The sequence below is a fragment of the Capra hircus genome, chromosome 11 (genome assembly GCF_001704415.2).
Source record: "Capra hircus breed San Clemente chromosome 11, ASM170441v1, whole genome shotgun sequence".
In the NCBI taxonomy this organism is placed as follows: Eukaryota; Metazoa; Chordata; class Mammalia; order Artiodactyla; family Bovidae; genus Capra; species Capra hircus.
This window is the reverse complement of record NC_030818.1, coordinates 3465084-3487932: the sequence shown is the minus strand read 5'-3', so window position 1 is coordinate 3487932 and position 22849 is coordinate 3465084. Positions and strand designations below refer to the sequence as shown.

The following is a 22849-nucleotide window of genomic DNA, read 5'->3' as shown; positions in this document are numbered from 1 at the left end:
AGCTCTAGGAAAGGTGAAAAGGGGCCCAGGAACAGCTAGCTGGAGCAGGTACCTGGAGCAGTGGGCAGGGCATGGCGCCCCCCACCGGCGTGATGAACGAGATGGGCACAACCTTGGTGTCTCCATACCTGAAGCCCACAAGTGCATGGGTGGGGCTCACACACTTCTTCACAACACCTATAAGGAATCAAATTATTGAAATAAAATATAAAGACAATGCCTGTTCCCTTAGGCTTGCCCCATGCTCTTGGGTTTGCTAAGTTATAACACTTTGCCTGCTGAAATCAGCAAGCCCCTTGATTTCTCCACTGCATAATGCTGGGTTCTGTGTGATGCCTGCTAGGGTTAACCAGCTCAGACAGCAGTGCCATGCTCTGGTCTGGAGCTGAGCTGGGAAGCTGAGAGAACATGTGGGAGCTTGTTCAACCAGTACTCCCAGAAGCCATCCTGATGGGAACACTGATACTAGAAATACCTTCTCCCTGGAGGCTTCCTACCATCTTATTTATTTATTTCTGCCATATTTCCTTCTATAATATACTTGAAGATAGAAAATCATTATTGTTAAATTGAGAAAGTGAAAGGAAATATGAATTGCTATCCTCAGCTTCTCATCTGATATTACACACCCCACGGCTTCCCTAAAATGTATAATCAAAAAACGAAGGAGAAAAAAAAGTAAGTTTTCTTGTCTTTTAGCTATATGGGGAGATTATTATAACAGGAAAAGAATACATCAGTGTTAAGGTTCATGTATTTTGTTATTTATGCTAGGTGAAATTAATTTTCTCATTGCAAAGGGATTATCAATATTAGGGAGAGGTTTCTGACAGGGACACTTCCCCAGCAGTAACAGCTTCACTTGGACCGCCTTATCCTGAGACAGAAATGCGCTCGTCCCCACACTGGGCTCCAACAGCCTGAGTGCCTTGGCTTCCTTCCCTACTCCAGCTCACTCGCCGGCCTTGGTGAAGTCTTAGGTCCTGCTGCTGCTGCTAAGTTGCTTCAGTTGTGTCCGACTCTGTGTGACCCCATAGACGGCAGCCCACCAGGCTCCCCCGTCCCTGGGATTCTCCAGGCAAGAACATTGGAGTGGGTTGTCATTTCCTTCTCCAATGCATGACAGTGAAAAGTGAAAGTGAAGTCGCTCAGTCATGTCCGACTTAGCGACCTCATGGACTGCAGCCCACCAGGCTCCTCCATCCATGGGATTTTCCAGGCAAAAGTACTGGAGTGGGTTGCCATTGCCTTCTCCGGTCTTAGGTCCCTCCAAGTGGCAAAGAAACAGTGCTGGCTTTCATCTTGAGTCCACATATCTTGTTTCAGTTATTTATTTATAAAGGATCTAATCCTTTTCTCTTATACTGGCCACGCTGTGAAGCTTACAGGATCTTAGTTCCTCCACCAGGCATCCAACCCATGTCCCCTGCAGTAGAGGGGCTGAGTCTTAACCACTGGATCGCCAGGGAAGGTCCCCACGTTTCTTGTTTTAAATGGCCAAGAAAGGGGAAGCTTAAAAACAAAACAACCGCTCCTCGCCACACACACACACAAGAAAAACAGCTTTATGTTATCTGTTTTCTTATTGGACTAAGATGTTTGGTTTGGTTTTTGAAGTACTATTTACACACTATTCACAAGTTTTCTACCATAAACTGACTCTTCTATCCTTTTCATTAGGAAAACAAACACTACTTTTTATAAAGAATTCCTCCTATGAAAACAAAGACCCACTGTGAGGTGAGAAGGATCCTTACATCCCCAGCATATGTGTACCCCTGCCACTACCACCAACCAGTGCCACAGAGCAGGAGTGAGGGTCCAAGCTGCCAGGATGACCTCGTTGGCCAATGTGACCCTCCTTGAATTCTTAGCCTTTGGGACTGTGTAGAATCCAGTCTTAAAACTGGGCTGTAGTTTTTCAGGTGTCTGCCTGAGTTGAGCAGCTGTGCAGTTACATGGCCCGTGGAGTCTACATCATGTATTAGCTGCTTTTTTACATAAAAAGTCTTCCTGCCCCTGATCTAGATCATTAGACCTAGACATTTGGTATGTTTCTATCAGCTCTTTTCTGTTTCAATCTCTGCATTCGTGGGTTTTTGTTCACCTCCAGAAATCAGTGTAGTTTCTTCCCAATTAACTGTAGAGCCAGCCTCATGGTGTTGACACCTGGCTGGCTGTTAAGCAGGACGGAGGACCCAGAGCTGCTGGCCTGTCTGGTTATGGCTCAGCCTCTGCACAAACTCCTTCTCCACCTCATTAAGGAGTCGCTGCCATTTCCAGGTCCTGATTCCAGATTGGCTTCCTATCCTGGGCTGCCCTTACTCTGCAGTTTCCTTCTGCCCTCAGCCCCAGAGAGGTGAGAAGGTATCTTCCAGGGCCATTTGGGGCTCTGGCTCTGCAGTCTGGACCAGAACCACCTCCATGGCTTTCTTTCTTCCTCCTACTGGAGGCTCAGGGACCCCCATCTTCCTGGGTATGAGTCAGCTTCCCTACCTCGGCTGGGGGATTCTCCTATACCCAGGTGGGGGGAGAAGGAGGTACCCCCCAGTTGAGACTCTCTGAAAACACTGCCCATGCCCAAAGGTCCGAGGAATGAAGAAACAGTCTAAGTAGACAGCATGGGTCAGTTCATTTAGCAAAAGAAAGCAGGGGTGGTTTTCAATCTTCATTCCAAACAGGAATTTCTTAGGCTGGAGTGCAGATTTTTTTTTACCTCTGGCTATAAGAACCTTCTGATATTCACAGCTGGGCTGGGATTCCGTTTCCTGGAAGAGGCATCCGTTCTGCTCAACTGGAAACGTGCCTTCCACTCGCCCCACCTCCACTGACTTCCAGCTTACACGTCTAGTCATCATAGTCTCTTCTCCCTTTAGTCTCAGGTTTCCTCTGTAGCTCACTGTGCTGGCTTTGCCTTTATGAATTGCTCTTAAACTTTTAAAACTACTGTTTTTAAACTTCCAGCAGTGTTCTATACCCCCAGGTGAGGACCCCAGGTGAGTTGTTTATATCTCCCAAGAGGCAGTAATAGAAAAACTCTACAGGTAATTAATACTTTCCAATTTCAAAATGCTGCACATTATCAAATTTAATCGACATCACGATCTTATAGGGGTTTTCACTGTTTTAAATCCCATTTGGAGAGAGAAGGAAACAAGCTCAGAATACCTCAGTGATGCCTGTCACCTGGCTGGTAGAGGCAAGAAACAGATTTCAAAAAAAAAAAAAAAAAAAAGGATTTTTCTGGTCCTAAATCATTACACCTGAGAAAGTATTCTGTTTCCCACCCCCAGCCGTTTTTTTTTTTCTCCTGTTGTAACTTGTTCTGATGGCATAGTGCAGAAATCTTGCAACCCAGACTTTTCATCATTGAGGATTTCCTGAGATAAAATGTTGCTTTTTACTGAAGAACAGGAAACATGACACAGTTCCTACAAATAATGATTAAAATAAAGTTCTGAAATGTGTCCGCCTTCCTGATTTTCAGCATCAGGATGAACCAGGCTATCAGCTTGTCACTTCCGTTCTGCACAACACAGTCTGTCCTCCACTAGCTAATCCACACTGATCCCTGGAGCAGAGGTTCCTGTTGTCGTTCAGTCACTTAGCCATGTCCAACTATTTGTGACCCCATGGACTGCAGCATGCCAGGCTTCCCTGTTCTTCACTACCTCCCAGTTTGCTTAAACTCATGTTCATTGAGTTGGTGATACTATCCAACCATCTAGTCCTCTGCCACCTCCTTTTCCTCCTGCCCTCAATCTTCCCCAGCATCAAGGTCTTTTCCAATGAGTCAGCTCTTTGCATCAGCTGGCCAAAGTATTGGAGCTTCAGCATCAATCCTTCCAATGAATAAACTATGAATAAAGGACTGATTTCCTTTAGGATTGACTGGTTTGATCTCCCTGCTGTCCAAGGGACTCTCAAAAGTCTTCTCCAGCACCACAATTTGAAAGCATCAATTCTTTGCAACAGAGGTAGCCAAATGGAAATCCCTGCTCTGATTCCCAAGGGTGGCAGCAAGAACTGAGCCAGCTTTGCTCCTGCACAGACCTGGCCTTAAGCAAAGGATGCTTTGATCCAATGGCTCTGAAGCTGCCTTCGGCTTAGCTGTTTTTCTCTAGAAACATTTATGAGGCTTTGAACAAAGATTATCAGAAAGGAGTCAGCAATGAAGATCATGCCTGTGTTCCTCAAAATTCTATTTGGCCTTCCTTTTTGGAAGGGGTAAAAAAATTCAAATACAATATCCTAGTTGTTAGTTCTACACATATGTCTGCTGGAAACCCAAATTCCTATTTAAGTATTTTTCCCACTTAAAAAGCAGATTTAATTAAGCGTAATAAATAAATGGTGATTTTTAAATGGTGATTGGGAATAAATCCTATACTTCAAGGTATAATCTTTTTGATTGACACCTCTTCTGGGTTCTTTAAGCTCTCTTTCCTCATAGGCTTTTACATGACTTCAGTGAATACTTTTGTGCTGACATGTCACAAATTTGTATCTCTGGACAGATTTCCTCTCCAGACTCTAGATCCATATCTCCAATTCCTTCTCTGACAACGTTAGTGTCTCATGGTGCATCTACAATTCATCAGGTCCCAGACACATTTGCCTCTTCCTCTAAGGAAGAGGATGTCATAGGCATTCCATTCTCAGGGCTTCTAGTGAAGCCCTGCTCTGCCCTTGCTAGAACTCTTCCCCCCTAGATAATCTCATGACCCCTTTTAATTAATTTATTTTAAAATTTTGTTTGGCTGTGCCACACACTATGTGGGATCTTAGCTTCCTGACCAGGGTTCAAATCTATGCCCCCTACAGTGGAAGCCTGGAGTCTTAACTGATGGACCACCAGGAAAGTCCCTTATTGCTCCTTTTGAAAGTCCTGATAAATATATCACCTTACCCATAAGCTCTTCATCGACCACCATATTTAGAATTGAAACCTTCACCTTTGATGTGCTCAACTCTCTTCGCGGCTCCATTTTCCTTCATAGCCCTGGATCTGACACACTACGTATTTTACTTATTCAGTTGCTGTCTGACTCCCCCCACTAGCATGTAAGCTCCATAAAGACAAGAATTTTCTTCTGTTTGCTTACTATGTTAGACCAGCACTTTAGGAATATTACATACTTGGAACATAGTGCTGCTGCTGCTGCTAAGTCACTTCAGTCGTGTCCGACTCTGTGTGACCCCATAGATGGCAGCCCACTAGGCCCCGTCCCTGGGATTCTCCAGGCAAGAACATTGGAGTGGGTTGCCATTTCCTTCTCCAGTGCATGAAAGTGAAAAGTGAAAGGGAAGTCGCTCAGTCGTGTCTGACTCTTTGCGACCCCATGGACTGCAGCCTACCATGCTCCTCCGTCCACGGGATTTTCCAGGCAAGAGTACTGGAGTGGGGTGCCATTGGACATAGTTCCACTTCTCCATGGAACATAGTAAATCTGTAGTAAAAAACTTGTTTACTAAACAAATGAAAGATTAATAAGTTTTTCTGGTGATTACTTCTCCACAAATATGGGTAGAAACCTCATCATCCTTTCACTTTAGAAGTGGAATACCTTAGTACAGCTCACGAAGTGTCAGTGTGATAGGGAAAGCACAGTTTGAGAACTTCTGGTCCCTGATATCATATTACTTAGCAAAGGAATTTTATGAAATAAAATATCTACCTACCTGGAAAATAAAAGCCATTTTCATCACATCTTGCAATAACCTTCTGGCCTCTGAGTGGATCCAATTTTTTTGATTTGTTTTTCTTTGTTGGAGTTCCTTGAATTTTCTGTTGCTAAAAAATAAATAAATAAAACATTAATAATCACAGGAACAAGACAGTTTGTTATTCTCTGATGAGAATTACATCACTGAAGAATTACAGAACATGCGCATACTATATGCTCACTCTGGGGGACTCTGTTGGGGAACAGGCTTTTAAACTTGAACAGATATGGGGAACCACTGCACACAGAAAATGAGGCAGAATTTCCAGCCTAATCTAATCAAGTTAAAATGAAACCAAAAAAGTCAACCTTTCCCAGTGCATTTAAACAGAACCTAGAGTCTTAACACACAATATTTAATATATATGCATTATACAAGCCAAAATGCAACATACAAAAAAGCAAGCAAACATGATCAATTCTCAAGGTAAAAGGCAATCGATAGACCACAGAATTGAGATGAGTCAAGCATCAGAATAATCAGATAAAGACTTTAAATTAGCAGTCACAACCGTAGTGTGAGCACCAAGTCACTTCAGTTGTGTCCAGTTCTTTGCGATGCTATGGACCATGGCCCACCAGGCTCCTCTGTCTATGGGATTCTCCAGGCAACAATACTGGAGTGGGTTGCCTTCCCCTTCTCCAGAGGATCTTCCTGACCCAGGGCTGTAGGATGTGTTCAAGTCTTCAGACTCACATAGCTTTTAGCTTATGTGGCCACAGACAAAAATGGAAGATGACCAATACCCTTTTGATGTTCCCACCTAGCTGGATTTTGCTTGGGACCCTCCATTCTCATGGAATTTCTGTTTTTAGACATGCAGTCAGTATATCAAACAGGATGGCTCAACATCATTGGTAGATGGTGAATATCATCTGACTGTTCCTAGGCTTTCAACCAGAGGAGACATCTAAGCACTCCTTTCCATGGGCAATCAGAATGACCTACTGCCAGTATGAAATGGTCTCAGAGAGATGGGACTGGACCAGGGGACAGGAGAAATGGGACCAAGTGCTATCCAGGTGGTTGTGTGAGCTTGGGCAGTATATTAACATTTCTGGGCTTCAGTTTCTGTGTGTGCAAAATAAGAGGACAAAATAAATGATCTCTAATGTCCTCTAATATCTGTCCAGGAGAGTCTTAGTCTTAGCAGACTTTCTGCAGTACTGGAGAAACTGTCAGGTCACATGCGCACAAGGGCAGGAACAGAAGCATGATACCCTGGCTTGTAGTTCTTACAACATAACAGAAAAGTCATGGTCAGAACTGTGACATACTCAGCAGAGTTTTCCATCATAATTACCCCAAAGAGATGCCCACACCACAGACTACATAAGAACTGTAGTCAGTTCCTTGATGGAAGATTCCATGTACATTATATTCTTGTTATTGATAGAATTCAAAATCTTGAAAATTCAGAATATGTCAAATTAAATCAGATGTCACATAAATACCTCACCTTTACATAAATTTAATTTCCAAAGCCACACTGCTTCACACCATCAGTGTTCATATCAAAGACCAATCAGCCAGGGAGATGCTGTTGGTCCCTGAGGCATGAGGCAGTCTTATCAGCTCCAGACCAATAACAACCTATTATTTACAAAAGATTTCCACATTGATTCTAGAAAGCCATTTTTCTCCTTTAGATTTCATCTGTAAAACAGAACCTATGCTTAGGTTCATCTAAAACTCCTTTTCAAAATTCGAAATAAGAATAATCACATACTTTATTTACCTAGCCTCTTTTTATCTCTAGATTCCAAATATGGATTCTCTCAACCAGAGAGCTTCTCTTAGACAGAAGCTAACAAATATGATTGCTCTCTACAGTTTCACAGGTACAAATCTGTGAAGTCATTTGCCTGAAATCATCAGAGAGCTCTTTTTTACCCTCCTATAGTTGTCACTCACTTCCCAATGCATCTAATACAGAAAAACCACTCACTCTGTGAAGACCTTCCCTGCAAGGGTAATAGCAACGAATGGAAGCGATGCAGAGGGCTGCTCGTGTTCATTTTTAACACACTGAAAATGCTACCTAAGCAACTGCCTTTCTGGGACTTCCTTGGTGGTCCAGTGATTAAAACTCCACCCTTTCAAAGCAGGGGGCTTGGGTTCAATCCCTGGTCAGGGAACTAAGATCCCACATGCTGTGAGGCACTGCCAAACCCACCCCCCTCCCACCAACCCTGCCTTTCTAAACAGTCAAAAAGTATCATCCCTCCTTCATACCATTCCCATACCTTGAGTTCACCTGAAAGGACCATTACAGCTACTACAGGGCTTTGTACACTCACATTCACTCTGCTCTTGTTTCCAACTGTTACTACTATTGGCAAGAACTCGCTCCTGGCTGTTTCTGTAGCGTGGAGCTGTATGGAAGGAACCTCTCACTGCACACTCAGTGATTCTTCCATATCCCTGCACAGGCAACTCAGCTATACCACAGATAGAGCAGAGAAGCCTTGGCAACACAGACCTATGGGGACCAGCTTTAATATATGGATTCATTCACAAAAATAGAGCACTGGTCTCTCAGGATGGTAGGACACCACTCAGGGCAGCTAGATACCTCATCCCTTCAGCCACAATGCCGATGGCACCTTTCCAGAGAGATGACATCCTGCTATTTTTTAATCTTGCCAAAGACTTCATATTTAAAAAAAAAATTATTTATTTGGCTGCACCGAGTGCGGCAGCACACGGGATCTTTAGTTGCTGTATGTGTGATCTAGTTCCCTGACCAGGGCTCAAACCCAGGTCCCCTGCATTGGGAGCATGTACTCTTAGCCACTGGACTAAGCTCCTTTTCTGCCATAAGGCAACTAATCATATGCATAATACAAGCATGCTATTGGGCTTGAAAAAGAAATCTATGGAGGATGAGAGTCACAGAGGATGGAGAATGAGAGAACGAGAAATGCCAGCACTAAATAAATAAGCCAACCTATCTGTAGGCTCAGGTGCATGGGAGTACCTGCAGGCCAGTTTTAGTGAGGAAGTCAGATGGGCAGTGATGCTGGCAGTTAGGGATGCTGTTCTCTGGGTAATTTGATTCTACCTTGTTTCCAAAATTCAGAGACTCCAATTCACTCTTTTGCCAGATTCAGTTATCAAGTGATGTATCAATAGATACAGGATCCAAGATGCAATACCCTCCTTTTGTTTTATTACTTAGTTTCAAGGTCATGTTCTCAGGTTTGCATTGGTGGGGTGGAGATCACTAAATGTTTGATGCTTTAGAATTTTCCACTTAACAAACAGCATGTTTTCACATCAGGTACAGAACACACTCCTATGATGTAAGTAGAACTAGTCTTTGGCTCAAAATGTTGTTGTAAAATCACTGTTTTTTTTTCCTGCCTCAAATCATCGAACTCTGCTGCAAACAACCCCTAAACAGTACCAGCAGCAGATCCAACATGCTTCTCTGGCCATATTTTGTCCTTAAAGCCAAGTAAAGTCTGACTGCTGTGATCCAGATACTACACGTAGGGCCAGGGATCTTCTGACCTTTCCTCTCCATAGAGAACCTAATTATGAGACCAGAACATTTGGAAACTCTTTTGAAACCTAGTGAGGAGAACAGGCCAGCCTGGAGCATTTTCTGACCTACTCTCTCTCTCCTCTCATTTATATGTAGAGGGGTTTGCTCCACCACAAGAGTATCCAGGATCTGCATCCCTTTTAGAAATGGTTTCTGGAGAGAAAATGAGAAAATGACCTTACAGGAAGATGTAAACCAAGGGTGGCAAACTCCTGCCCAGTCCCTCGAAGCAGCAGAATGGGAGTGACCGACCCATGGTTGCTGTTGTTGGTGTTCAGTTGCTAAATTGTGTCAGATTCTTTGCAAACCCATGGACTGTAGCCTGCCAGACTCCTCTGTCCATGGGATTTCCCAGGCAAGAATATTGGAATGGGTTGCCATTTCCTTCTCCATTTCTCCTACCCATGGTAGAGAGTTGAAAAGACTTGGAAAGTTTTCCTTACTAGGAAATTTGCATTTTAGCAGGAGTCAAACTAAAGCCACAGAAGTGAAGCTCTAAGTGGAATTTCCTGTCCCAGCTCCCTCCATTTCAAGAGGAGGGTAAGTCTCCTTGCAAGATTTCTCAAGCACAGCAGGTCAGTGCTGGGCTTCTGGGGACACTAAGGAGTCCATCCATGAGCCCAAGGCTTAAGAGGGAAGCTGCAAACAGAACATGCAGAGAATTACTGTCAGAAGTTATGTTGTGGCTGACTCTTTTTCTATCCCATGGACTGTAGCCTGCCAGGCTACTCTGACACTTAGCTGTACTTTCAAATCCAAAGCAGAGTTGGCAAGTCTTCTGCAGAGCTTTGTTCCCCTCCTCCTCAGGGAATTTCATAATGTTAGAAAACACATGAGCAATACACGTCCGCAAATTTCCGTGCAGTTTCTAATCCCCTCTCCAGGGGCAGCTTGGCCTTACCCTTGTCCTGGTGTGGTTCCTTGAGCTGTGTAAGCAGCTGCTTACAAAGCATAGGAAACAATGATAGAATGAAGCCCTGAATGGCCTTCAGTCCAGCACACAGCAGCATTGGACTAGGGAGACTTAACCACTCTGATAGTAAAGTCTCCAACCAAATCTCAATCCATAGCAACTCAAAGGGCTTTTGTGGAAGGGTGAATTTTTTCAGATGTTTCTTTTTTTTGGTAGTATCTAAAGTGTGTAAGTCTCTCAGTAATGTCTGACTCTTTGCCACCCCATGGACTGCAACCTGCCAGGCTCCTCTGTCCATGGAATTCTCCAGGCAAGAACACTGGAGTAGGTTGCCATTCCCTTCTCCAGCGGGTCTTCCTGACTCAGGGATTGAATGCAGGTCTCCTGCATTGCAAGCAGATTCTTTACCACCTGAGCTACCAGGGTAGTAGCAAAGGAACCTAATAAATATGCATTAGACACTGAATCAAATTATTTCTGTAGCTTGAAAAGCACATTTGTAACATCTTCTCAGGGAATATTCCCTCGTTGCTCTTTTAGGGAAGAATCAAAGAGAGGAAAACTTGAAAAGGTTTTAAGTATTTAAACCTGAAAATTACTGCAGCTCTGAAGTCTGTACTTTGGATATTACTGATAGTTATCCACAGGCAGGTTCTTCAGAGATGCACATACTAGAGCCACTTCTGTGCCATTGCCTGGAGTGTAGACCACCACCAGCTGACTGCTGCGGTTGTACAGAAATATCTCAAGTGAGGTGATGGCGTAAATAGAAATGCTGGGCCTTTAAGAAAACTTTTCAAAAGAATCTCTGTGCTGCTTACTCTGGTCCACCCATCTGCCCCTAGGTCCATTCTCTGCCCTGCCCTGCCCCATGTTCCAGAAGGCTGACCCCTCCAAGAACAACATGACCCAATTTCTCTTGCTGACTGACCTTCTGATAGGCTGAGCCAATGGGAGGTGGAAGGTCAGAGGGCAGCAAGGAGAGAAGGGCTGGGGCATTGGTTCCAACCTCCCTCCCTGTCTTTTGTCTCTCTACAGATACCCGGCCCCTCAACCCCAACTAGTGGACTGCACTCTTGCAGGCTCCAGTACCACTATTTCCCTCCACCGCTGAACTCCAGAGATGCTGACAACTTCCTGCTTTGCCAGTTCTGGGGTGAAATCCCCTTTTAGCTGCCTTGACCTGCCTCCCCCTCTGCAAACAGTCCCTTCATTAATGTTTCTTCACTTGAAGTGACTGAATCAGATTCTGTTTCCTGCCTGGACCCTTCTTATAAGCCTTCTGCACTCAATTTTCCTCCTCCAGCCAGTGAAGTCAATGACCACACCCAAACCTGTTTAGGGTAGAGTTATGCCAATGAAAAAACGATGAAAACTTCCCTGGTGGTCCAGTGGTGGAGAATCTGCCTGCCAATCAATACAGGGAACCTAGGTTTGATCCCTGGTCTGGGAAGATTCCACTTGCCGCAGGGGAACTAAGACCACGAGTGCCGACTACTAAGCCCATGTGCTGCAACTACTGAAGCTCAGCGCCCTAAGAGCCTGTGCTCTGCAATAAGAGAAACCACTGCAGTGAGAGGCCCACGAACTGCCACAAACAGCAGCTCCCACTCGCTGCAACTAGAGAAAGCCCTCGCGCAGCAGTGAAGATCCAGCACAGCCAAAAGTAAACAAACAAAAGTTAAAAAAAAAAAAAAGACAAGCCTTGTGGCAGGGGAGTGCTGGGGTCCACCCAGCTGAAATCTCTAGCCAAGAGGGTTGCCTTTAGCTTTAGAATAAAAAGAATCAAGGTGTTGATTTTTGTTCCTGGAGCTGATACCCCCCTCCCCTCCTTTCCACTCCTGAACATCAGGGTACTAGACAGAAACCTTTCTAGATACTATTTAGAGTTGGTGGGAGTTTTTCTTCCCTTCTTTGAATTTCCTCCATTGGCTGGTCTTCCTGAGCAGGATCCTCTCCTAAAATCCCCAGCTAACCATGGCACAATCATGACATGGGCAGCATCTTCTCTTTGGCATCCTTGCCCGTCATATCCGGGCGCCTCACTGTCTGGGATTTCAGCCTCACACTGGCTAGGTGTCCTACCATCATCATCTCACAGGAGCCCATGGTGGGTCTGGTTTCCAGATGTTCACTTATCGCCTCAATGTGCATGTGGTGTTCTTTGTGTGATGGCATCGCGGATGCACAATCCAGACTTGCTAATTCCCTGCCTGCACACCAGGGGACCTTCTATGTCACAGTCTCCAGGAAGTCAGTCCTCCTATCAGACTCAAGTATCAGCAGAAGAGACTACAGTTTTCACTCGTGGAATGAGAGAGGCTGGCTAGTCATAAAGGGTGAAGGTGTGATGCTTCCCTTTAAAGAAGGAATAGTGAGAGCTGTATAAAGATGGCTTATGAGGCAGGACTGACAGACAACTGGTTCAATTACTGTTTGCGAGAAAACATAAGAAATGACTCTACTTATTCTAACTTCATTTTATACAACTCAAAGAAATTTCTAAGTCTCCCGAACTACTGTTCTCTCGTGTAATGTCAAAGTCACAATCCAATATAATGTTTTCAAATCCAAGTGGTTTCTCTTCATCACTTCATTCTCCCATTCCCTTCTCACCCAGTCTCACCCACATCCTCCCATCTGTGGTGCATTTTCCTAATGCTCTCTTTCTCCTGGACAATTTTCCATGGAATGGAACACTTAATGAGCTATTTCTCAAAGCCAAAGACTCCAGATTCCTTGCTGGTCACAACTTGGAGTAGTAACCACGTGCGGCCAGCTGGGTCAGTTCATTTCCAAGGTCCCTATTCAGGTTGTTCACAGATGCTTATAGCTTAACAAGATTTTCCACCACCGTGTGTTTCAGGCAGCCAAGGTTATGACTGGGGCTGCCCTACACCAGGCTCCCAGGGAGAACTTGGGGAGGTTAATTATATCTTGGATGCCCTTGGTGCTTTCCACCGTCCTGCAGCCCTGAGGGCTCAGGATGGGCTAATGTCGTTGAACTCCTCAATCATGGCAACAAGAGCAGAGCTGGTGAAGGGAGCTTTCCGGTGGAATTTAAAAAGTTCAGAATTAAGGGACCTCCCTGGTGGTGCAGTGGTTAAGACTCTGTGCTTCCAATGCAAGGGGCATGAGTCTGATCTCTGGTTGGGGAACTAAGATCCCACATGCCATCCAGTGTGGCCAAAAATAAAATAAATACCAGGAAGATATTTCTTTATTAAAAAAATAAAAGTTCAGAATTAAGACCTCTCCTTCCATTAGGTAGTCAAGTAATATAAGCACTTATCTCCAAGGATGCCACAGAATGAGTGGATTACAGAAACAGGGAGAACAGTTAAGCATGGGATGTGCCCAGTATAATGTGCTGGGCAGAGCAGGTGAAATAATGATTCATACCCTACATCTGATCTTGCAAAGAACTGCCAGGGAAAGTCTGAGTGGAAAAGCAGGGCACAATGCCAGACACTGGCATGTATAACCACTTCTCACCACTAATCCTGACCAACAGAAAAATCATGAAGCTGTCCCAAGCTCAGGAAAAAGTGTGTGTCTATGCTGGGTGCCAACATACAGCAGGGGAAAGTATCTGAGAGCCACAGACCCACAGGCTCCATGATGCACCCTCGACTGGATCAAATACAGTGACCACTCCCTTCTGAACACACATAGGCATTTCTGATTGCCTCTCATGCCATCCATCTTTGACCACCTTTTGCTGTGTTATCAATAAACTCTAGGGGATCTTAACGAAAACCAGAAGGTTTCTTCCTCTCCAAATTACAATCATTGATCAAAATCTTTGGCCTTTGCTGTTAGAATTTAAAATGAGACTCTAGTTATATCTGAATCAATAAAGATGACTGCATATGTGATGGATTTTTCACTGCAGGATCTCAAAAAGTCTTGCAATCCTGAGCTTTGATTACAACCATTTTTCACACAGAAAGGTTGACACCTGTTAGTGGGTCATGAAATCAATTCAGATAGAAATGAAGTAAAATATCACACAATACATCACATACAATAAGGAGAAGCATCACCTTAAGAATTATACAGAAAATCTTCCTTTGCAGAGGCCCACACTCAGAGTGGAAGAAACTGTGGATCAGCTGCCAAGTATGAACCTTTTCCACCCATTCCTTACCTAAGGACAACTGTCCTGGGCACATGGGCGCTGCCCTGAGCAGACAGTGGGGTTTTGGTCACCTGATAAAAGTGACAGGGCAGTGAAAGGACATCTTTAATCCTTGACCAAGAAAGAGGGTAGCAGTGGACTCACCAACACCATTACATGAATTCAATGTCTTCTTTTGCTGTGGCTCTCACATCAAGTTCCTGCCATCTTTTTCTCCTTTCCTTTCTGTGAAGATCTTGAAACTGAAGTCTTCACTTCCTATATTTATTTTCTCAACTTCTATCCACTCCTCCACCTTCTGCAAACTGGCCTCCACTCCCCAAAGGCCACCGATACTGTTCTGGCTAGGATCATTACTGATATCCCTCTTGAAAGTCAAATGGCTTTCAGACATCATCCTGTATGATTATTCCAAAACTCCTCAGTAATTCATTAATCATAAAAATAGCAGTGATAGACAATGTGTGTTGAGAGAGCATTTCCCATTGGATGTTTAATGCTTCACACTGTCCTGAGCATATTATGTGAGCTGTCTCATAACCATCTTGCAGGTGGCCATTATAATTTTTCTCACGTAAGGATGAGGGCCCTAGGCTTAGACAGCCTAAGGAAGGTCCCTCAGCTGGAATGTGGCAGTGCTGAGACTTGAATTCAGATCTTTCTGACTCCAGGCCCAGGGCTCTTGCCACCTCTCCTCCTTAGGCTCCGGCATCATAGCTCCCGACCTGGAGCTTCTGCTTCTCTAGCTGTCCTGTATTGGCCCCTCTACAGTCTCCCTTTCTAATTACCTCAAAGAACCTTCAAATCTATCTCCTTAACTCAGACTTTTCTTCTAAACTCCAAACATGTGGCTGCCTATGGGCCTTTCTCACCCAGATGCCCTGGGGACATCCAAGAATCGAGGACCCAAAGTGAGTTTCCTTTCCTTTCCTCTCATGGTACCTCTTCCTTCTGTTCTTCCATTTATTTATTCATTCACGTATTTGGGAGTGCTTACAAGGTGTCAAGCAATACTCCAGCAATATTAGAAATACCTAGAACACAATGGACCAAGTCCCACTTATTCTAGTGGAGGATACAGATCATGAACAAATACATACATAATGTCAGGTGGTGAAATGTGCTGTGAAGAAAACAAAAATATGGTAAGGGGTGACAGCACGACAGGGTGTTTAGAAGGGCAGAGGTGATATGGACGTGGTGGTTAACAGTGCCTCTGTCTCTTAGCTGTCCACGATGGGGAGTTTGTGGGTGTTCTCAACTTCGCCCTCTGGCTCACTGCACACATTCACTTTCCACCAACTCATGCCTCTTTCACCTAAACCCTCCACACTGTACTGGCTTGGCTCAAGGATCAACGTCTCTCAGAGTCTGCACCTGGTTTTGGTCTTCCCCCGCTACATTGAGTCTTATCTTGCTGCCAAAATCTTCCCCAAACAAAAGTCTGTTCATGTTTTATGCTTGCTGTAAATCTCTCACTGGTATTCATTTCCTACAGGATAGAGTCCCTGATTCTAGGAGAGATTTTCAGTCCCCTGTATTCTGGGTCCATCTTCCCTTTCCGTCTCGTCTCCTGCCACACCCCTGGTGAATACACCATTTTCTTCCCCTCTACCTGTCTTTGCACACACAAGCTGTTTCTCTCACTCAGGACACTTCTCACACGCCCACCCTCAAATCCCTACACATCCTTCTGGATCAAATCCAATCGCCCCCTTCCGATTGGAATTCTGCCTCAGCTCCCCAGGCAGAATTGTTCACTTTCCCCGCCTTCCAGTTGTTCCATGGCTATGCCTCCACTGTCCTATTTTTAATACTCTGATATAAGGGTCTGGGTTTCATTCCTTCAATAAATACTTCTGAGCACCCACCAGGTGCCAAGCATCATTCTCAGTGGATGTAGCTATAAGTGAGGCCAAACAAGATCTCAGCTCTCATGGGGATTATGTTCTAATACAGTATGTCTCCTACACTGGGCTGAACCCATGTCTCCAAAGGTATTAACAACCCCCTATTTTGTGTTCAATGTATAGCTTCACCTTGGCAGATCCCAAGGAAAGAGAGAAGAATGTGACAGGCTATTCACTGCCTGAGATCACCTGCGCCATGAATCTGATCCATGGTAGGGAATGAACAAATATTTTTGGATGAAGAAATTGTGGAAATTATTTTACTTACCACTCTGTGGAGAAAAGAATAAAGAAATAGAACAATTAACTCATATCTCATGAACAATGAGCCTTTGAATCCCACAAATCTAGACAAATTCAGAACATACTTTGTTCTGAATCATAAGAGGCTTCTTTTCACTACATTAGCAACGCTCCCATTTTTAAATTTAATGTAAAGTATAGATGAAAGAATGCTGCTGCTGCTGCTCAGTTACTCAGTGATGTCTGGCTCTTTGCGACCCTTTGGATGGTACCCCTATACGCTCTTCTGTCCATGGAATTTCCCAGGCAAGAATACTGGAGTGGGTTGCTGTTTCCTCCTCCATGTGACCTTCCTAACCCAGAGATCGAAAGCTTGAAAATTCTGCTGTTAGGCAGTAACGTCTTCAGAGCTCAACATGGGAAAGCCCATCATTTAGGACCTATAATGGTCTGTTTTCTCAACTAGAATAAGCGTGGGGCTTGGTCCCTGTGTTTAAGTACTTCTAGTGCTTAGAATAGGGCTTGGCACCTCAGAGGAACTCATAAATATTTCAATGAATAATTGAAGGGACAAACAGAGAGGAAGAGGCATGATGAAAGAAGAGATCTCCAGGGAAAGGGAGTTAATTCATTTTCAGTCTTCTTGATTCTTGGGTGTCCATGGGACATCTACGTGTGAAAGGCCAACAGACAGCCACACATTTGGGGTCAATAGATGGTGCATTCCAAGGAAAGACTGAACAACTCTTTGAGGGGGTCACTTTTTTTGAATAAAAACAATAGTAAGAATCCCAATACATATAAATAAATAAAACAGAATAAGTAAAAACAAAAATAAAGATATGATGAAACTTTTACATTCTGAAGAAAAGAAATAGGTTTCTACACTACAGGAGGAAAAAGCCATTTTCAGGGGAAAATTAAGTTAAAATAAGCAAACAAAACACAACAATCTAGAATAGCAAAAACAGAATTTAAAACCAGGCAACGTCAGTATCATTTAGCAAAGACTTAAATAAAAAATAGATGAATCTCAAAGGTCAATTTCTTGTAGATATATATATATATATATATATATATATATATATTTCATGCCATCAAATGGCGAATATATGAAAATTTTATAGAAGTCAGTAAGATTCTGGATGAACTATTCCAGGTCTACACACACTCTACTACAGTCAGAAAGAGAATATTTATTATACAGGCAGCAAGTATTTAGAGCCCCCAGGTGTTTATGTTCTTTGGGCTGAGTCCCACTCCTAAGAACTTATCTTACCAAAATAGTTCAGCTATATGCAGCATATGGAGAAGGCAATGGCACCCCACTCCAGTCCTCTTGCCTGGAAAATCCCATGGACGGAGGAGCATGGTGGGCTGCAGTCCATGGGGTCACTAAGAGTCGGACACGACTGAGTGACTTCACTTTCACTTTCACTATATGCACCATAGAAGCATCAAAACATCTGAAAGGAAAACTGAAAAAAAAAAAACAAAAACCCAAATATCCAACGTTCAGTGAAGCGTTAAACCAATGAGGGTAGTTACACACCATGGAATATCATGTAACCACAAAAAATATCAATCTGATGGTTCAGCAAAAATAGAATGAAAGTATATAAGACAATGCTAAATTGAAAAGTAGAACATAAAATAATTATGGACACTCTGTATCTATGTGTAAAATTTATTCAAGGAAGAAAAACAATTAAATGACTGAGGATTTAAAGATGCAGAGGTGTAGGTGGACATGGAGTACATCTCTCTCCATGGATACATCTGGAATACACCTTCAGACACAGAAGTGCATGCAGAACACCAGCTGGGAGCAGACAGGAGTGCCTGACCACTGGGAAAGAATCACACAAAACTCGGTAGGATGAAGGAACTAGGGGGGAAAACAGGAGTGTTGGCAAGACTGGACCTGCCCTCGATGGGTGGGGGAACTGAAGCAAGGGTCTGATCCCCATATTGGGGCAACTGTCTGAGTCAGAGGAGAAACATTTAAGTCTGAGAGGGAAACAGCTGCTCTGTGGTAGCCTAAATGGAACGAGAGTCAGACAGTCCTCGCCGCAGCCATACATACTCCGGACAGGGATGAGGTCCCCTGGAAGGCGCAGTGGCTGGGAGCTGGAGTTTAGGGATTGTGGAGCAATCGCAGGGCAAGGGCTGCTGTTGACTGCGGAGAGATGGATCAAGGGGATGTGAGGGAGGAGATTGTGGTGAGAAATGCCTGTGGAGGAAAGCTGGACAGCAATGGAAGCAAGGTGATACTGCTGAGTCACGCATAGTGGGTGGAGCCATCACCATAGCCTCTCTCTACACAGCCAGTGGAGGCAGCTAAACAATAGACAGGCTGGCCCAGAGAGGGGCTGATGCACTGAACTACAGAATAGGACCCCACCCAGGGTGCTCCTTTAAGTGCCTGACACCCCGACCTACAGAGTAGGACCCCAACCAGGGGGGCCCCCTCTATGTGTCTGATGCATCAAACAACAGAGAAGGACGCCAGGCAAGGAAGCCCTCTAAGTGCCTGAACGGGCAGAGCTGTGGAGACAGACTGGCCAAAGAGGCCTTCTGATCACCAGCTACTGCTACTGCTAAGTCGCTTCAGTCATGTCAGACTCTGTGTGACCCCATAGACGGAACCCCACCAGGCTCCCCCATCCCTGGGATTCTCCAGGCAAGAACACTGGAGTGGGTTGCCATTTCCTTCTCCAATGCATGAAAGTGAAAAGTGAAAGTGAAGTCGCTCAGTTGTCCAGTCGTCCAGGCTCCTCTGTCCATGGGATTTTCCAGGCAAGAGTACTGCAGTGGGATGCAACTGCCTTCTCCAATCACCAGCTACAAGAGGCTCAAAAAAAGACTCTCTGATAGGGCCATAACTCCTGCAGCAGAGGCAGTCCATGTCCCTGCACATTTGGTGCTGCCAGGGTCCCTGCAAGCCAAGCAGCTACACCACCTTCACGCTCAACTCTCCCTGGGGCAGAGCTGCCACAGACAAGAAAAAGTCTTGCGTCTATGCTTGCAGGGTTGCTTCGGTAGTCTCCAACTCTTTGCGGCCGTGTAGACTGTGGCCTGCCAGGCTTCTCTGTCAGGGACTTCTCCAGGCAAGAATACAGGAAGTATTGGCCAATACTCATCATACCCTTCTAGAGCACTATATTTCCTGCTGTCCTAGCCACCAACTCCCCTGAGTACCTGATGCTGCCAGAACCCCTGCGACCCAAGCAGCTGCACCACCTCCCCACCTGGCCCTCACAGGGGCAAACCCCAGGATGCTCCAGGGCATCCTCAAAAGCAAACCCCAGAGGACGACCCACATGCAGAAGTGGAAATAAAACCACAATTGAAACCCAGAGGCAGTGTGGCTAAGGAATACGACCTCAAACCTCCCCACCAGCTGTATAAGCTTCAGATTAAATCCACACGATCAACTAGGCAGACTCTGTATCTATGGAATATATAAAAGAACACTGAGAGCTTTCACAAAAGAAAACACACCAGTTCTGATAGCTGTGGACATTGGAGGCAAGAACACATAGAAGCAAGACCAGATTAGAATCTAAGCTGCCCCCACAACAGGTCCAGAGATCAGCACAGTGTTGGAGGGCTTCCCAGGGAGGTGAGGTGGACTGTGACTCCTAGTGAAGGAAAGGACTCTGAGAGCAGTGACTCAAGAACATCTAGTATTCCTATGTTTTGACTTGTTCTGTAGATTCTTTGGATTTTTTTCTTTTCTTTTTTTCCCCTTTTCCCCTCCTCTGTTGTTGTTGTCAATTTTATTGGCACTAAGAAATCTAATTCAGCTTTTGAGCTTTTTCTTTTCTCTTTTTCTCACTCACATTTTTTATTGTTGTTATAAACCTCTGCCTCTACATTGGGCTTTTGCAGTTCTGTGGAGTTTTCCTTGTTTTTTTCCTTTTCTCTCTTTTCAGTTTTAATTAATTTTTCTACATTTATTCCTTTGTTTGCTTTTCCTACTGTTACTTTCCCCTTGCAGTTAATCTTTAATGTATATAAATCTTCTTTTTCTACCTCTATTTAACCTTGCATATCTATTCTTTATTTCTTTTCTTTCTTTCCTTTCCTCTCAACATATTTGTTAGTTTTATTTTCATTGCTTTATTCCCCAGTTGGCACTTTGCTTTAGTTTTATTTTCCAGTTTGTGCTTTAGTAAGTTTTGCTGTTAACTGGTAGATATGATTTTTGGCTTCCTTTGTTCACCAGATCAATCTATTGTACTTTATTTTTGTTAGACTCTTGATTTTGATTATGCATATATATGCATATGTGTATATTCAGTCACACTTTTTTATATTCAGTCACACACATATAATTTTTGATTTTGTTTGTTCACCAGGTCAATCTACTGTACTTTGTTTTAGTTGGACTGTTTTGACTTTTCTTATCGGTGCATATGTATATGTGTATATTCCATTATTTAAATTATTATTTACCTGATTTTGTAACTGCCATTTGTTTGGGGTTCATCTTTGGTTTCTCACTTTGGGGTATTTGTTTTAAGCTCACTTAATACCATAACAAATCACCTGTGGAATCTTCATTCCTAACCAAATGTCAAGCCCTGAGTCTTTGGAGTAGGAGCACTGACTCCAAGACCCTAGACTACCCGAGAACTAACACTAGGGAGTATCAAATAGTGAGAACTCACACAAAGGAAACCACTTGAGTACAAGACCCAGCATCACCCAACCACGAGTAGCAGCCTGTGCAGGATATCTCATCTAAACAACAAACAACAAAAATACAAACCCAATCATCAGTAGACAGGATTACCACCTCATTCAGCCTTGCCCAACAGAGGACAAACAAACACACACAAAACCTCAGCACAAATCTCACCCTATTTGAAGCTTACACAAACCACTGGACCAACCTTAGGAGGGCAAAAACCAAAAGGAAGAAAGAATTCAACCCTGAAGCCTGGGAAAAGGTGACCTCAAACACAATAAGTTAAAAAAAATTATGAAAAGGCAGAGAATTACTATACAAATGAAGGAACAAACTAGAAAAACAGAAGTCCAAATAAATGAAGAAGAAATAGGCAAACTCCCTGAAAAATAATTCAGAATAATGATAGTAAAGATGATCAAAAATCTTGAAAACAAAATGGAGAAAACACAAGAATCAATTAACAAAGACCTAGAAGAATTAAAAAATAAACATAAGAGACATACAACACAATTACTGAAATTAAAAATACTCTGGAAAGAATCAATAGCAGAATATCTGAAGCAGAAGAATGAATCAGTGAGCTGGAAGATAAAATGGTGGAAATAATTTCTGAAGAGCAGAATAACCTCTGGGACAATATCAAATGCACCAACATTCGAATTACAGGGGTCCCAGAAGAAGAAGAGAAAAACAAAGGGTATGAGAAAATTTTTGAAGAGATTATAGTTGAAAATTTCCCCAACATGGAAAAGGAAATAGTCAATCAAGTCCAAGAGGCATGAAGAGTCCCATACAGAATAAACCCAAGGAGAAACACACCAAGACACATACTAATCAAACTAACAGAATAAACACAAAGAAAGAATCTTAAAAGCAGTAAGGGAAAAGCAACAAGTAACATACCAGGGAAACCCCATACGTTTAAGGGCTGATCTTTCAGCAGAAACTCTGCAGGCCAGAAGGGAATGGCAGGATATATTTAAAGTACTGAAAGGGAAAAATCTACAACCAAGATGACTGTACCCGGCAAGGATCTCATTCAAAATTGACAGAGAAATAAAAAGCTTTTGAGACAAGCAAAAGTTATGAAAAGTTAAGAGAATTCAGTACCACCAAATCAGCTTTACAACAAGTGTCAAAGGGACTTATATAGTCAAGAAATACAAGAGAAGTAAAAAGATCTACAAAATCAACTCCAAACAATTAAGAAAATGGCAATAGGAATGCATATATCAATAATTACTTTAAATGTAAATAGATTAATTGCTTCAACCAGAAGACACAGACTGGCTGAATGGATACAAAAACAAGACCCATATATATGCTGTATACAAGAAACCCACTTCAGACCTCAAGACACATATAAGCTGAAAGTGAGAGGATGGAAAAATATATTCCATGCAAATGGGAAGCAAAAGAATGCTGGAGTAGCAATCCTCATATCAGACAAAATAGAGCTTAATATAAAGAATACTACAAGAGATAAGGAAGGACAGTTCAATTTAGTTCAGTTCAGTCACTCAGTCAGGTCCGACTCTGCGACCCCGTGGACCGCAGCATGCCAGGCCTCCTTTGGTTCAGTTCAGTTCAGTCTCTCAGTCATGTCCGACTCTTTGCGACCCCATGAATCGCAGCACACCAGGCCTCCCTGTCCATCACCAACTCC

The 22849-nt window shown here is 43.6% G+C and overlaps 1 protein-coding gene across 1 annotated transcript in view; it reads right to left on the bottom strand.

Moving 5' to 3' along the window:
• Positions 1 to 22849, bottom strand: part of VWA3B (von Willebrand factor A domain containing 3B) — a 187590-nt gene that overhangs the window by 13317 nt on the left and 151424 nt on the right. The window contains exons 23-24 of the mRNA XM_013967429.2: positions 5683 to 5794; positions 53 to 177 (exon numbers count right to left, since the gene is read on the bottom strand). Coding sequence (XP_013822883.2) covers positions 53 to 177; positions 5683 to 5794 — 237 coding nt within the window. The remainder of the gene's footprint in view (positions 1 to 52; positions 178 to 5682; positions 5795 to 22849) is intronic.